The sequence below is a fragment of the Strix aluco genome, chromosome 3 (genome assembly GCF_031877795.1).
Source record: "Strix aluco isolate bStrAlu1 chromosome 3, bStrAlu1.hap1, whole genome shotgun sequence".
NCBI lineage: Eukaryota > Metazoa > Chordata > Aves > Strigiformes > Strigidae > Strix > Strix aluco.
The window spans coordinates 98,930,715-98,945,086 of NC_133933.1; the positions used below are offsets into that span (position 1 = coordinate 98,930,715).

At 36.7% G+C, this 14,372-nt stretch overlaps 1 protein-coding gene across 31 annotated transcripts in view; it reads right to left on the reverse strand.

Moving 5' to 3' along the window:
* Positions 1 to 14,372, reverse strand: part of RIMS1 (regulating synaptic membrane exocytosis 1) — a 352,499-nt gene that overhangs the window by 213,680 nt on the left and 124,447 nt on the right. For all 31 annotated transcript variants that reach the window (XM_074819786.1, XM_074819773.1, XM_074819774.1 and 28 more), the window contains exons 2-3: positions 8,896 to 9,109; positions 7,267 to 7,278 (exon numbers count right to left, since the gene is read on the reverse strand). In XM_074819786.1, the coding sequence (XP_074675887.1) occupies positions 7,267 to 7,278; positions 8,896 to 9,109 (226 nt within the window). The remainder of the gene's footprint in view (positions 1 to 7,266; positions 7,279 to 8,895; positions 9,110 to 14,372) is intronic.

Genomic DNA, 14,372 nt, shown 5'->3' on the forward strand with positions numbered 1-14,372 from the left:
AAAATAACACACACCTCGGGAAAATAGCATCAGCCTGGGAAAAGGTGTTCTCTTCTTCAACTGAAAACACCTTATGAAACAGACATTGAAAAGATAAATTGGAAGTCTTCTCCCAGGAAACACAGAAGATAATATTATTGTAGAACAAGTTCCTACAGAACATAATCGTAAGACAACTACCATGCAACACAGTGGAGCAGCCACTGTGATCAAGTATCTGTAGCATTTTATTTTAATGCAATAAATAAGTCAATAGCTGGTTTTGTGTTGGTTTTTTTCTTTTAACGGATTAAAATTTTCTTAGGTATTCCGCATCTGTGATTTTATTTTAAATAACAGTGAAAAAAATCACACAGCCTTCACTCATTGGAAAAAAAATGTACTTCAGTACTGACAGCACTGTATTCCCATCTGGGAAAGCAAGCTTTAATCACTGTGGAGTTCAACACTGATCTCCCACGCCTTAGACAATACCTGAGCCAGCATTGCTCGAGAATCCCGCAAAGGATCTCCTGTTCCTGATCTTCAGCTTTATACCACCAACTTAATTGGACCAAACAGAATGTGAGGTTGTTAGTGTTAAAATGATAAAAACACTACACTGAACGAAACAAAAAACTTAAAAGTTAATCTGGTAGCTTTATTTTCTTTTTCTTTCTCTCTGTTTGAACACTGAACACTTTATACTGCTCTTTCGGAAGGATTCTGTGAAATTCTGGAATTCATTTGTCCAAAGTTGTAAGTCACAGAATTATTCCTTAGCAGAGCTTAAGGAGATTTGGTGTAAGCATATAATGTGTGTTGTTACAATGAGGAAACAAGTAACAAAAATGGCATGAGAGATCCTTGAATCTTTCAGTATTCACCATGTAAGTCAAAAGACACATGGATATGCCAAGCTGAAGGAGCAAGTTCCTCTAGGTGGCCCTGCTTGAGCAGGTGTGTTGGATCAGATGACCTCCAGAGGTTCCCTCCAATCCCAACCATTCTGGGATTCTGTGACTGCTATGGTACAGCGTAATTTTTGTCAAAATAAATGGGCATATAATAATTCCTCAATTGATTTAAATACCTTAAATGATTTACAGATTTTTCGTAAGAACTTTATTTTGCTGCATACTTTCTGTATTAGACTATATAGTAGGATGTATGTGTATTCATTTACAAAAAATCTATACAATATATGCTTACACATACAAATACCAAATATATATAACCAATACATGAGGTTAGGCAAGAGGAGGTGGAATATAGCTCTTTTAGCCTTATGACCGTTGAGATCTCATCAATATTTAATTATTTTAACACAAGTTTTTGTAATGGAAGGATACACTCAAAGGTATTGCTGACATTTTCTTAACTAAAAAAAAAATTCAAAATAATTCCCATATTCTTGAATCAGTTAAACTGAAACAAAGGTATTGAGAATACAAGACTAAAAATAGGATAACGTGTCCAGTAGTAACAGAGGATTAAAAGTTTAGGGTTTTTTTTAATTTAGGCTCCATTATACTACATGGAGTTTCCAGTATTGTTTATGTAGGGTCTCCACAGATCACTGTTACCCAGCTTGTACGCTAACAGCAAAACCAGCCATGAAGGATTCAGGAGCCTTTTATCATGGGTTAAGAAAGAAGGATGCAGTAGCAATATATCTTCTTGGTCATCAGCTGTAGAACTGCATGACAAGTTAAGCGTTTGGCTAACAGGTAAACCAGGCCTGGGTAAACCAAGGAGCATAACTGAGTGGTTACCAAGTTAATGCTGATTTAAAGCTATAGTGGAAACAAAACCCAGCTGCCTAGTGACTCTTCTACAGTCCAACCATTAAATGAAGAAGCTCTGATCTGTTTAACTTCAGAGCACAACCATCAGCTGCCTCCTTGTTTTTTTCTGTACAAGCAATTGATAATTTTTGCTAGCTGGACACTGAAAAACAGGTGTTCTCAAGCATGTTGCTTCAGCAAACTTGGTGAAAAGCAAGCTCATTTTAATAATTGAATTAAAAAATTTTAACGCTCGGATTTGTTTGAAAGTGAAGTAACTTCCCAGAAAGCAGAGTAAAGTGCTCTACATCTTATTTGAGATAGAATTCCTCAGTTTCTTGCTGGACTTCCGTTGTTTTTTTTCTTTTTCTTCATTTATCTGCTAAAAGCAGCAGTTCTAGGGAGCGATTACTGAAAAGCAGTGCTTCTTTCCTGATGCATACAAACCCCAAATCTTTTAGGAAACAAATTATGCTGAATGCTACAGAGAGAGAGAATTTATCTATCACTTGAAATTTGCTATGTAATTTTACCTCCATCTGATGGGTTTTTTCTGTTTCTACAGCTGTATTAGTCAGAACTTACATAAATTAATGGACAACTTGACTTAGAGTTCTCTGAAAGGGATGTAAAAACACTCCTGACAATCCAGACATTTTGTTCTGACAATATTAACAACTTCTGTTAAAACCATTAGTACACAGCTGAATTGCATGGCATATGCGCTCAAGTTGGTAAGGCTTAAATTAGCAACCATTATGTAAGCAAATTTTAAGCATAATTTAAAGGAACTAAATGACAAACACCCTGTAAAAACACCTGACATACAATTAGGGAAATGTTTCCAACTTGTCTTTCTTTGTGAGTATAAATCGCTGACATTATATTAAAATGAAAACAATTTCAGTGAAAGATCATAAATGTGAATCTTTAGCATTTCAGCACTGATAATCAACATTACTTTCTGCAATCACATACTACTAAGTTCAGTTAAATCAGTTCTCATATATCAATAATGTATTTTACATCCTGATTTCCTCCCAGTTGTCCTTTATGTATGTAAACAGAAAAATAGTAAGCAAACCACTATTCTGCACAACTAACATTTTGGGAAACACAGGAAAATGGTGGCAAAACTATTTTTCGTCATTTGCTCCCAATTCTTTTCACTTTAAATCTGATAAAAAAATGTAATCCTAATGAGTTCTGTAGAATGATAGACTGATTGCTATGGATAAATACATGCCTTAATCTGGAACATGGATCTTCCACCTAATTCTGTCAATGTCATACAAATTTCACTTAGTTCAATACACCCACAGCGCCTCAAAAAATACTTTAATTTTGATTAAAAGAAACTGCATTTGCTCATTCAAGACTACTTTTGTACCCTAAAATGCATCTCCTTTTCTATAAGGAGAAAAAACCAGAGCTGTACCACTTCATATATCAGGTGTTTACAAAGAAAATGCATCTTTTTGCATTACCTAATCAAATATTAGGAAAAAGTTTTACAGGAATGATGCAAGGAAAAAAGTCACATTTTCAGGTGTTTTTTGCTCTGCAAGGCTGCAGTACAACTGGAGGGAAGAACAGAACAAGCAGTGGCAGTCAGGCCAGTGGGAGGACTGAGCCTGGGCTCTGTCCACTCCTTGTCACACCACAGAGAAGCACCAGTCGGACATTTTGCTGGCTTCTCCACTACCCTTACAACCCCGATAGTTCATATCTGAGGGGAGAGTGAATGGAAGGGAGAGAAGTAATTTAAACCCATTACCATTTGGCAGTTGAAATGCTGGTGTACGGAACAGAACTAGAAGGATCCAGAGCAAGAGTGCAGACACTCTATAAGGAACTGACAACATCTAGAAGACATTGTGCCAAATTAAAAGCAAGTGGTCACTCCTGCCAGCTTTTCTCTAAGCACCTACATGACTTCTTTCTGAATTGCTGTCTCACGTAAAATCCTGTACTAATACTACTCTGCTTTCTTTAAAAGTACATACAAATTCTCAGTGCTCAGTGAATAGGTTGCCACTTTCACATAACATTGTTTCTGAATACTAAGGTAATATGAAGGAAAACACTTGCACTTTTATATACATCATACAACTGCCAACTGTTTTCAAACCCAATGATATTATTACTAACATTATTAACACTGAATAGTCTCACTGCACAACTACATTTAAGCCTGACTTGAATAACCAAACTAGCTAACAGTCCTCCTACCTGACAATGTTCCCATTAAATGTGGTCTGCCTGCAACCATATGAAAGGAGAGCAGGCTCAGGTGAGAAGTATGAAGAGCTAACCAATACTCAAAGAACACAGAAGAACTTAAGACACATATTTAGGTATGTGTTCTGTCATATTAGAATAAGAATCGTTGACAGTTATATGCCTCATTAGCCACTCGGATGTACAAGTTATTGCCAATTACTTTTGTTTTGTAAGTGTATTGAAGCCATCTCTTGATAAACCTAGGATGACTACTAACTCGCACTACAAGCAATCAGTGTTTGGGGATGTCCTTTATTATTTTAAACGAAGAGAGAACATATTAAGTTCTGCTATATATTGTTGAAATAGTCCTTAAAACATGTTTGGTAATTGAAAAGTCAAGAACCGCTTCAAAGTCTTACACTATCTATACCCCATTTTAAAATATGCAACAGTTGCAAGGGACCTCTTAAGGACCTAATACATTCCCCTACAACCACAAGCAATCAAATCACATAAATCCTTTCCTAAACTTAACCTTTAAAATTTTATTGGGTTATTTTTCCTTCCAATAAGTCACATGAAAAGAATTTCCCAAGGCTTTACTCTACTGATTGTTAAAAACTTTTTCCAAGCCAAGTACATTTACGTTAAGACCCATTCGGTCTTATGTATTCACTGTCCTCTAGTTTGAAGGTTATTCTTATTATTTAAAATTACTGTACTTCTAGATATCGATTCTGTACTTCTAGATATCAATTGTAATTGCTCTAGCTTTTGTCCCCCTAATCTCTCTAGTCTTCTCTCATATGAGCAGCTCTCCATTTCTTTGATCATCCTCTGTGTGACTTTCTTTGTGCCTACCACAGTTTGTATTTGTCAAAGATGGGTAACACACAGTACACAACATCCCAGGTGAGGTCTCATTAGTACTAATTCTTCACCTCTACAGGAAATACCTTCCATCTAGGATAACGCTTGACTTTTCCTGGGCTTGGCACTTTAGTAACTCACACTTCATCATCCTTTCCAACTGATGCACTCTGAACTTGTAGGAACTTGGTGTATGTATTTTAATATTAATATAATTTACTGTGGTAAAAATTCACATGGAGAGAACAAGGCTCATATAAACATGTTTCAGAAGTCTTTACTTTTACTAACATTAAACTCACCAGATAAAGCAGGGTTTGTCCCTATATGTAGGTTAGTCAGGAATGAGTCACTGAAAATAATTAACAAATAATATTTTTCTCAAGTTGCTTTATATAAATTATACCAACTGTTCTGCTTATAAAAGATATTATTTGCTAGGTATGTATTAATATTTTGGAATTAATTAATTCTATATATTCCATTAGCTTTCACAGACAGGCATTGCTAAAGCAATTGGACTTTATAAAAAAGCTCTCCATGTTCCTCACACAATCAGGACTAATTATTGGATACTCTCCCTCTGACTCCTGTAACTTTTCAGCTGTTAAATGTAGCTCAGCTTCATCACAAGGTATAAAAGATGTTTTCATGTATATTATTAGGGCATTTTCTTGGCATGTGGAGGCTTGGAGTTCAACACAGCAAAACCTATTGTTTACAAGTGCAAACAGTAAGGGTGTATTTAACTGAACTTAAGACAATCCAAATGAGTCGGACATGTCTTCAAGACAGATGTCTTCAGACATCTTCATACTCCATTTACTGCAGTGGAATCCATTTTCTGGATCCCAAATCACATTTTTCAAAGATGAACACCTAAGCTGTCATCTCATCAAAGACACAATCTCTACTGCATGCAGATGCTATCACAATTTCAGTTACCTAGCAAAGTTTTTGTTCCAGACTGAAGTGTGAAGGATGCCTTAAGCATATAAGCAGGTCAGGTGAGTTTCACCTAGATCACTCTCCAAAACCTAGGTGTCTAAATTGCACCTAAGTGACACTTTCAGCACTGAAGAGCTTTGCTGTTTCTGGCCCTAAAGAAGCCTCTATTGCAAGTGCAGTAGCCTTCTAACATACCCCAGTGGATTCATCAATAATGAACTGCTTTAGTAAGAAATAAGTATCAAGCTAAAATTTCTCTCACCCTATCATAAGCGATTTAGATTAATAGAATGGAAAAGATCTGGAAGTCCTGGCTTATTTCAGCACTTTGTTCAGAGTACCGCACAGAAAACAGTGGAATGAAGCTGTAGCAAGTTATATTATTAGCTGTTAGAAAAACAACCATGCTCTCAGAACACTACTGCCTTAGAAAAAAACTACTGCAATATGCAGGTGTGATAGAAATCACTTTCCCTGGGTGTTGCAGAGTACTAAATTGCAGGTTACACCTATGCTATAAGTTGGGCCGCACCACCACTTCATTATAGAAGCGTAAAACCATCATTCACACATCAAAAGCTACATTGGATTGTAATGGCTTTACAATCTCATACTTTACTCATTTCAGCTGAAGTGCCAGCAAAGCTGGCTAATTCCCACTACCAAAGTCTCCAAGTTAAAATCTGGAATACCACTTTTTGTAGACCTGCCTAAGAAGAGGTGTTAAGTGGACATGCACTGTTCTGCTGAAGTACTGCCACCTCTTCCTCTGTGCACAGGGCACAGAAATGAACAGGGAACTACCCTCACCTATTTCAGGTAAGGCACAGGTATTAGTGGTGAATATGCCAGTACTTGACCCTAAAAGTTTTTCAGATTTTTTAAATGGTAACTTTGCATTGACAAAGGATTCACTCCATCTTGCTCACTATCCTTATGTCCAGTTTTAAGAGGTCATACTTTGCCTGTGCATATTATACCAAATGTAAATCAAAAAGGTCATTTCAGAAGTATTCCCTGAATTTCTGCTACAGCCAGAAGTGAAACACAGCAAACCATGTAAATCAATGTAAAATTACAATTAAAATACTAAATTAGATTTCCTGAAGCAGATGGAAGGACCTTGCATGCAATACGTCAAATTGTTAACCACAGACATTTTTATAAAAGCTTTATTACAACTTATTACCCCCTCTACTTTTTAGCCTATTAATAATTCTCAGTTCTTAATTAATTTATTTTCCTAATTTTGACAACAGTCTTGGGTTTCCTTGTTGGGCTATCTTTGACACTTATGTTCAGCCAGGGGATGGGCATGTCCTGGGTGTTAGGATCTGTTCTTCCCCCCCTCCCCTTTGGATGATTTTAAACTTTCAGTTCCGTTTTTCACATTAATATGTTTCCCAGTTAACTAACAACATTATAATAATAAATGATAAAAAGCATGGATTCTAACCACTTTGTCCTCCTTTGGGAAAGCATCCAAGGAAGCAGAATAAAAAGAGAAAAGAAAGAAAGAAGAGAAAAAGAATAAAATAGGCAAGTATTAATAGACAGATTTCAAAGAAATGCAATTCTAGTAACTCTCTACAAAGAGATAAAAACATAAAATTTAAAAAAAAAAAGTGCTTTGAATAAAAAGATGACATTACTGTGTTACTGCAGATGTAGAAAACATGTTTTCCCACCCTAACCCACAGAAGCACAAACAATATAACAGAAGGCAAGTTACAAATGAATGGACACTTCTCCATTTCTGTGACTTGAAACAGTGGGTGAAAAATAATTAAAATATATTCAATTTTTTTCTGAGCAAAGATAAGCTGTATCATATGCACTCTAATGACCATTATAATGTAACATATCAAAGAAAACTATATTTTCATAGACTTGCTCTAATGACACCACCTGCAGGTGACGCAATGTAATGCATCCATTTATATTAAAATACAAATATAAAGAAAATTCTTGTTCAATACACCTATGGAATTTTTTCAGAATGTGAGTTTAATTTAATGGACTCAGAAGTACATCAGGGCTACAGAAAACTTCAAAAATAAATATTAAATGCATTTTTTCTAAGGCTTTTTTTTTTTTACATGAAATTTAAGAAGCCCTATTCAGTTGTTTAGCTCAAAGAAAGTGAAAAGGCCATAAACTAGTTCCGTTGTGAAGATGATTATCTGCTATAAAATTCATTACCACTTTTAACTGGATTTGTACTGATACAAAGAGCATTGATGCATTTCCCCTACAAAAGACTGGCACCTTAAAGCCATATGAGAAAGTTATCTCATCTCATGATAGATAACAAAACTATTTATGCAATAAAAAAATATTTGTAAAAGGTTTTATAACACACCATAGTCTTAGATGATCAGACAAAAATAATCACTGGATAATGGTCTTCCAAATATAGATCCTACCACTCATGTGCAAGTGAGTAGCCAGTTCCTTGTAAGGGACTGACTGAACACAGGGTATTCTCAGATACCCTTCAGTTTTGTGGACAGCTGCTGCAGCTAACTGCATGTGGATCAGAGGCAGATTTACCTCACCTGCCTGACAGCAGGGCACTTAGTACAAAATAATCTATAGTTTTACTTTTTAAATAAATTTAAAATAAATTGACATAACACTCTCACTGTGGTAAGAAAAGTGGTTGGGGGTTTTTTCTAACCAAAAACCTGACTGATTTTAGGTAAGAGAAATCTATAAATCTATATGAAAAGCTCTATAAAAAAGAAATTAAAATGAAATAAGAGTTCAATAAAAATTTATCAATGTGGAGTTTTACCTGAGCAAAAGGGTTTCTTCTTTCATTCTATGAAAAACAGGTATGTTTTCTTCAAGCCATCACTCAGTAGAACTATACACAATGGTGGTTTTTTTAATTAACTCTGTGAATCCCAAGTATCTCCAAAATCAGTAAATACATTCTACTTTATACACACCTCATAACGAAGTGATGAATGAAACACTTAAGTAAAATGAAGCATGAAATGTGAAACTTAAGGTGAACAATCTGCAGCATGACAATGTCAAGGAGGCTTTTTTTTTTAAGAGTACACATCAGAAGACTTACATTGTTTGATCGCAGAGAGACACGACCTCCACATCGAGCACAAAACTTGGTCCGGCAATAAGAGCATAAATGGCCACAACCATCTGCAAACTTTGTTTTATGACAGATTCCACATGTTGGAGCATCATCCTTGTGCTCTCCCTGGTAACGGCGGGCTTCTTCCCCTATCTTTCTTACTTGCTCTTTATAGCTTTCAAATTGTTGATGCAACCTCCTGCATAAATGAGAAAAAAGTTTATATAGCAAGAATAGGAGAAAATACTACTACTGTGTATTTACTTCTTTCAATTTATAGCTCTACCTAATATTCTTGGCATGTTCACAATAATAAATGTACCTCATATCAAATACACACTGCACATGGAAGACTGTACAGGAGAATCTAAAGGGAAAAAATAACAGATGTATTCCTATTAGGTTTACTTCAAAGCTCATAAGCTAGTCATTTCACTTGACCAGAAATTGATCCAAATATAAAAAGATGGCAAAAAATGCATAGTCTGAAACAGAAATATCTACCATGTACAGAATAAAGCAGAAATATAATTGTCTGAGCAAATGTGCATTGCTTTTCAAACCATGTTATTTATGCAGCTGGTGTAATAAAAAAATATAAATCCATCTTCAATTATAGTGTCACACTTTTGTTTACAAAATCTAAATTACTAAAACATGTAACTTAAAGATTCAACAGGCTCTCTACAATCACACTGGCCCTACAAGAATCTGAGAACAATTTTCTATGTCAAACCCATATATTAACAATCCGTAGTATTCTCTTGTTAAGTATAAGAGACTATGCAAGGTTTGCGGTCCCTCATTACAGACATTTCTTCCAGCTTAGCTGTAGGAGTATATAGGAGTATTAGCAGGTATACAGATTCCTAAAATGAAGACTGATGTTCAAAGAAGTAGCACTTCTCCAGCTGACCCAAATAACAAATAGCCTGACACTGTGCCCATGCCCACCAACTGGCTAAGTGTCCTGCTACCCAAAAGACCCAGCTTCTAATGATGAGCTCAGGGAAGAGAACTCAGTCTTCTAGTCTTTACTTCTCTTTCTATAAGTCAGGAAAACAGTAATTAAATATTTAGTGATAAAATCTTTCTTATCATTATGATATTATCTCTGAGGAAAAAGATGTTCTCCTGTTGGTTTCTATGAGATTTTTTGGAAAGGATGACGTTTCAGAGGGGAACCAGCTAAAGGTCCAGGCACTTCTAAAAGAGACAGTCCAGCCCTTCTCCTGCTCCTGGCTGCAAGCATTTACTGCTCTTTAGGCACTCATTTTGACATTCACCAGGTCCTCTTCAGTGAGCTAACCCATGGACCTGAACCAACAGAAAATTAATTCTCCTACAAAAAAAAAAAAGTTTTCCCATCATTTTGCTTCCTCAATCACTCCACTCTAAACAGGGCAATGGAGACCCGGGAGGAAGGTAGGACATGAGCTCCTGAAGGCAGAAATTAAAAGGACCAATGAACAGCAGGATCACCCTTTTTGCAGCAGTGAGCTCAGCTGCCATGTGAAACCCCACTTTGAAGCTTAATTAAAAGGATCGTATTTCAACTCTGTTAACTATCTTACTATTCATCAAATCATACAAGAAAGAATAATTTCTGTAGGTGCACCAGGACAGCACTGCAATGTCTGACCTTTTGTTGTGCTTTGAGTTCAGAGAGCAACTGAGCACCATGCAGCCGCTCGCTCCCCCTTTCTCCCCCAGCACTGGGAAGGAGGGAAGCAAAAGAGCGGGAACTTGAGATAAGGACAGAGAGGGATGATCTCATTCTTTAAGGCACAGGCAAAAAACAGACTCATTGGGGGAAGAAAATAAAGAACATAAATTTAATACAGAATTAACAACAACAGTCAGAGTAGGACCGTGAGAAGTGTTACCACATCTTGAAAACACTTTCCCCCATCCCTCTCTTCTTCCCGGGCTCAGCTTTGCTCCTGATATCTCTACCTCCTCCCCTCCAGCAGCACAGGGGGCAGGGAACTGGGGGTGCAGTCAGCCCTGCCGCTTCTTACACCTCAGAGCAGGGGAACTTCTGGCATTCACCCCCTGTTCCAGCACAGTCCCCCTCTCACAGGAGACAGTCCTCCACAAACCAACTCTGACACGAGTCACTCCCACAGTCCTCCCAGGCGGAACTACAACAGCAGGGGCTTCTTCCTATGGGGTCCTGACCTTCTTCAGGCACAGTTACCTGGGTCGACATGGGGCCCCCCACAGGCTGCAAATCAGTATCTGCTCCACCACAGACCCCCATGGGTGGCAGGAAGGGGCGGCACTGATGTCTCAACACAGGATCAGGGGAGTCTCTGCTCTGGCACACCTCTCCCCTTCTCCTTCCTTCCACTGACCTCAGTGTTCACACAGATGTTCTCCTCAAAACTCCTCCTCACAACTCCCACAACTCTTCCCAGGTTCCACTTCTTAAATATGTTATCACAAAGGCGCGGCTAATTGACTAAGCCTTGGTGCAAAGGCGGGTCTGACTTGGAGCTGGGGGAGCTTTGAGAAGTTTCTCACAGGGGCCACTGCTGTAGCCCCCTCCCCTGCTACCGATAAACACCCACCACTCACTGAAACCAGGACACCTTTATTTTCATGAGCTTGAGCAAAGACCTCAGACAGCATAAGTGGGAGAGTCCAGTAGGGCACATTTAACAACTCAGTCTTTTCACCATGCTATGTGGAACCTACAGTCTCTTCATGCACATTTTCAGATGTTGCTTCAAATTGACATCTCCATGGATAACATTAAAAAAATACTAATTGATAAATAGATTATTTATAGAAACAGGGAATCTTGAGTTTAATAAATGATAACAGTAGGGGTTTTGTCTGTAGAGGTCTCGATGATATTCTTCATCTCCACGTGCTCTGAGCTACCTAATCGCTTAATTAGCCCTGAGACTCACACTATTTAACCAGTGTATTTCAAGTGAGACAGTTCCATGTTTCTGTGGGATTTTGTGTGTGTGTGTGGTGAACTTGTTTTGACTTTTAACATATAAGTAAACGGTGTTATTTGTGTGAAATACTGTTTTGATTAAGTGGATGTTTTTACTTTAAGATGATATTCAAGAAATTGATAATTCAACTTAACTAACAGGAATCATGGTAAAATACATGTATTCTATTTGGACAGGAAAAAAACTGCTCTTAACTACATAAATCAACCAACTCCCACATTGAAAGCAGTGACTTCATATGGGCACATTCTAGTGAGGATGCAGCAACAGCAAAAACTAAGCAGCCAAATAATCCCTTCTCCCTCATTACAAACATGATGCATTACACTTAAGAAAAACTTGGCAGAAGTGGTAAAGGGGCTTTTTTGTATTATATTTTACTAACCTGCTTAAAAATCTTTGCAGTATTGAGTAAAATGAGGAAAGTGGGTCAAATGAGTTAGGCAAAATACTAGAGAAACATAATACTTTTGGCCACATTATTGGATTACACATACAATTTAACTTCTCTTACACAGCTGCTTACTTAAAATGCATAAAAACAATGGAAGACATTCAGGAATTTGTATAATAACCAGCTTAAAGAATGTAATTAAATAATGGAGAGTTCTGTAGGTAAATTTCTTATTACATCAAATATTCTATTAAAAAATGGAACCATGGAAACTAAATTCAGTTCTCCTTCTCTATAGCAAGACTTAAAGCTCTGGCTCTTTACGAACATGGAGAGGGAAGATAACAGCAGGCACTGCATCTTTTCCTGTTCTTTTCCAATTAGACTGTTTACATCTGCATTTTTTGAATCTCATATGAAGCTTACGAAGTCTATTAATACAATGATGTTTTGCCCTTCTGTGTGCACCAAGAGGTAGATGAACGTACTAGCAAGTAAGCAAAACTCAAGTGAGAGGAGATTTCATTTATTTAAAAATATGTGGCACTTATTTACGGATTTCTTATCTTCTGCATCAGTGTAAGACTGGCCTTTTTACCATGAGAGGTTCAAATCCAAGCACTTATCTTGCATGTCATACTCTGCATTAATGGAGAAATCCTCACATTTTATCTACAGCAGGAATGAAATTGAAGAAAAAAGTTGCAGAATTCACAGAGAAGAAAGAATCTTACCCAGCCCATGGCAGGTCTCATTCAATTACTTCTTTTCCAAGGTTTGAACCATCTTTCCCACCTTTTTGAGGAGCGCCAGGATCTCTAGATCTGGCTATTCTATAACAGTGACAGCAAATAGCTCTCAACAGTTTTGCCTTATATAGAAGTATTATTTGCCTTATACAAAGTATATTAAGTATTCTCTGGAGCAAGAACTAAAATACAGATGGATAATTTTCAAGTTTGCTCCTTAATTTCCAGGCTATAGAGCACATTTTCATCAGACACAGGAAAATATGTCTATTAAATACTCCTCAATGTAAACAAGCACCTTAAGGTTAGGTTAAAGACTTCATAACAGCTTGTAACATAAGGGCTTCGAGACCTCCAACAGAAAGCAACCAGGCTACTATGCAAGAGAAATATGTGCATATATCCACACCGTTTTTCATCAAGTACCCCAAAATTCAGCTAGTTCTACTGCTGAGGCCATGGCATAGCCAAAAAGGGGAGGTTTCCTCTCCCACCCAGCCTCCAAAGACAAAGCGGGTAAAAAACCAGAAGAAAGTATTAGAACAAAAACAGAAGAAAACATTGCAGTACTTAACACTGGATGTATATGTCAGAATGAAGAAGCTTCATAGAATCTTTCTTTCAAAAGTGAGAAATACAGAAGTCAGTAGATGGCCAGAAGGAGCAACACACTGCAAGAATACTCTTGTTACAGTCTTCATGCACATCAGGACACAAGTATGAAATCTAATTCATTCAGATTTTATACTACCTATTAATAAATAATTGTTAAAATGACCTTCCAGAGGTGTTCTGTAACAACACAGCAACAAATACAGCACAATTCAGTATTTAGTTTTAAAATGTTGACCAGAAAAAAATCTACCAATCTTCTTATTAAAATTAATATTTATGTTGGAAATTGGTATCTTCAACAAATTTCACTGAACATATATTTTACCATAGGAAAAAAAAATTCTTAACTGCAAAAAATATCTTCCATTAATATTATTTTGTAAAAGCTTTTCGTTGTTCATTGTTTGTTGGGGGTTTTTGAGGTCATGACTTTAGCAGACAGTACCTAAAAGGTAATGACTATTACTGTTACTCAGTTGAAATGTCCTTTGACATGAAACTGCAAATCTTTGATCCTACCCGAAAGAAAATGTATTTATTTATCTGTTCCATAACATTTAATCCTTTAATCCATAAAATCTATCAGCAGCTGTTGCATAAGAAAATAAGTAAGAATTGTTAGATACAGAATTGGAATTCATTAGAAAAACATCCCTCCAGGTGCAGATATAAGAAGACATTAAAATTCTTGTAAGTTTACATATTTTATATATTTAATATTCTATCATTTAT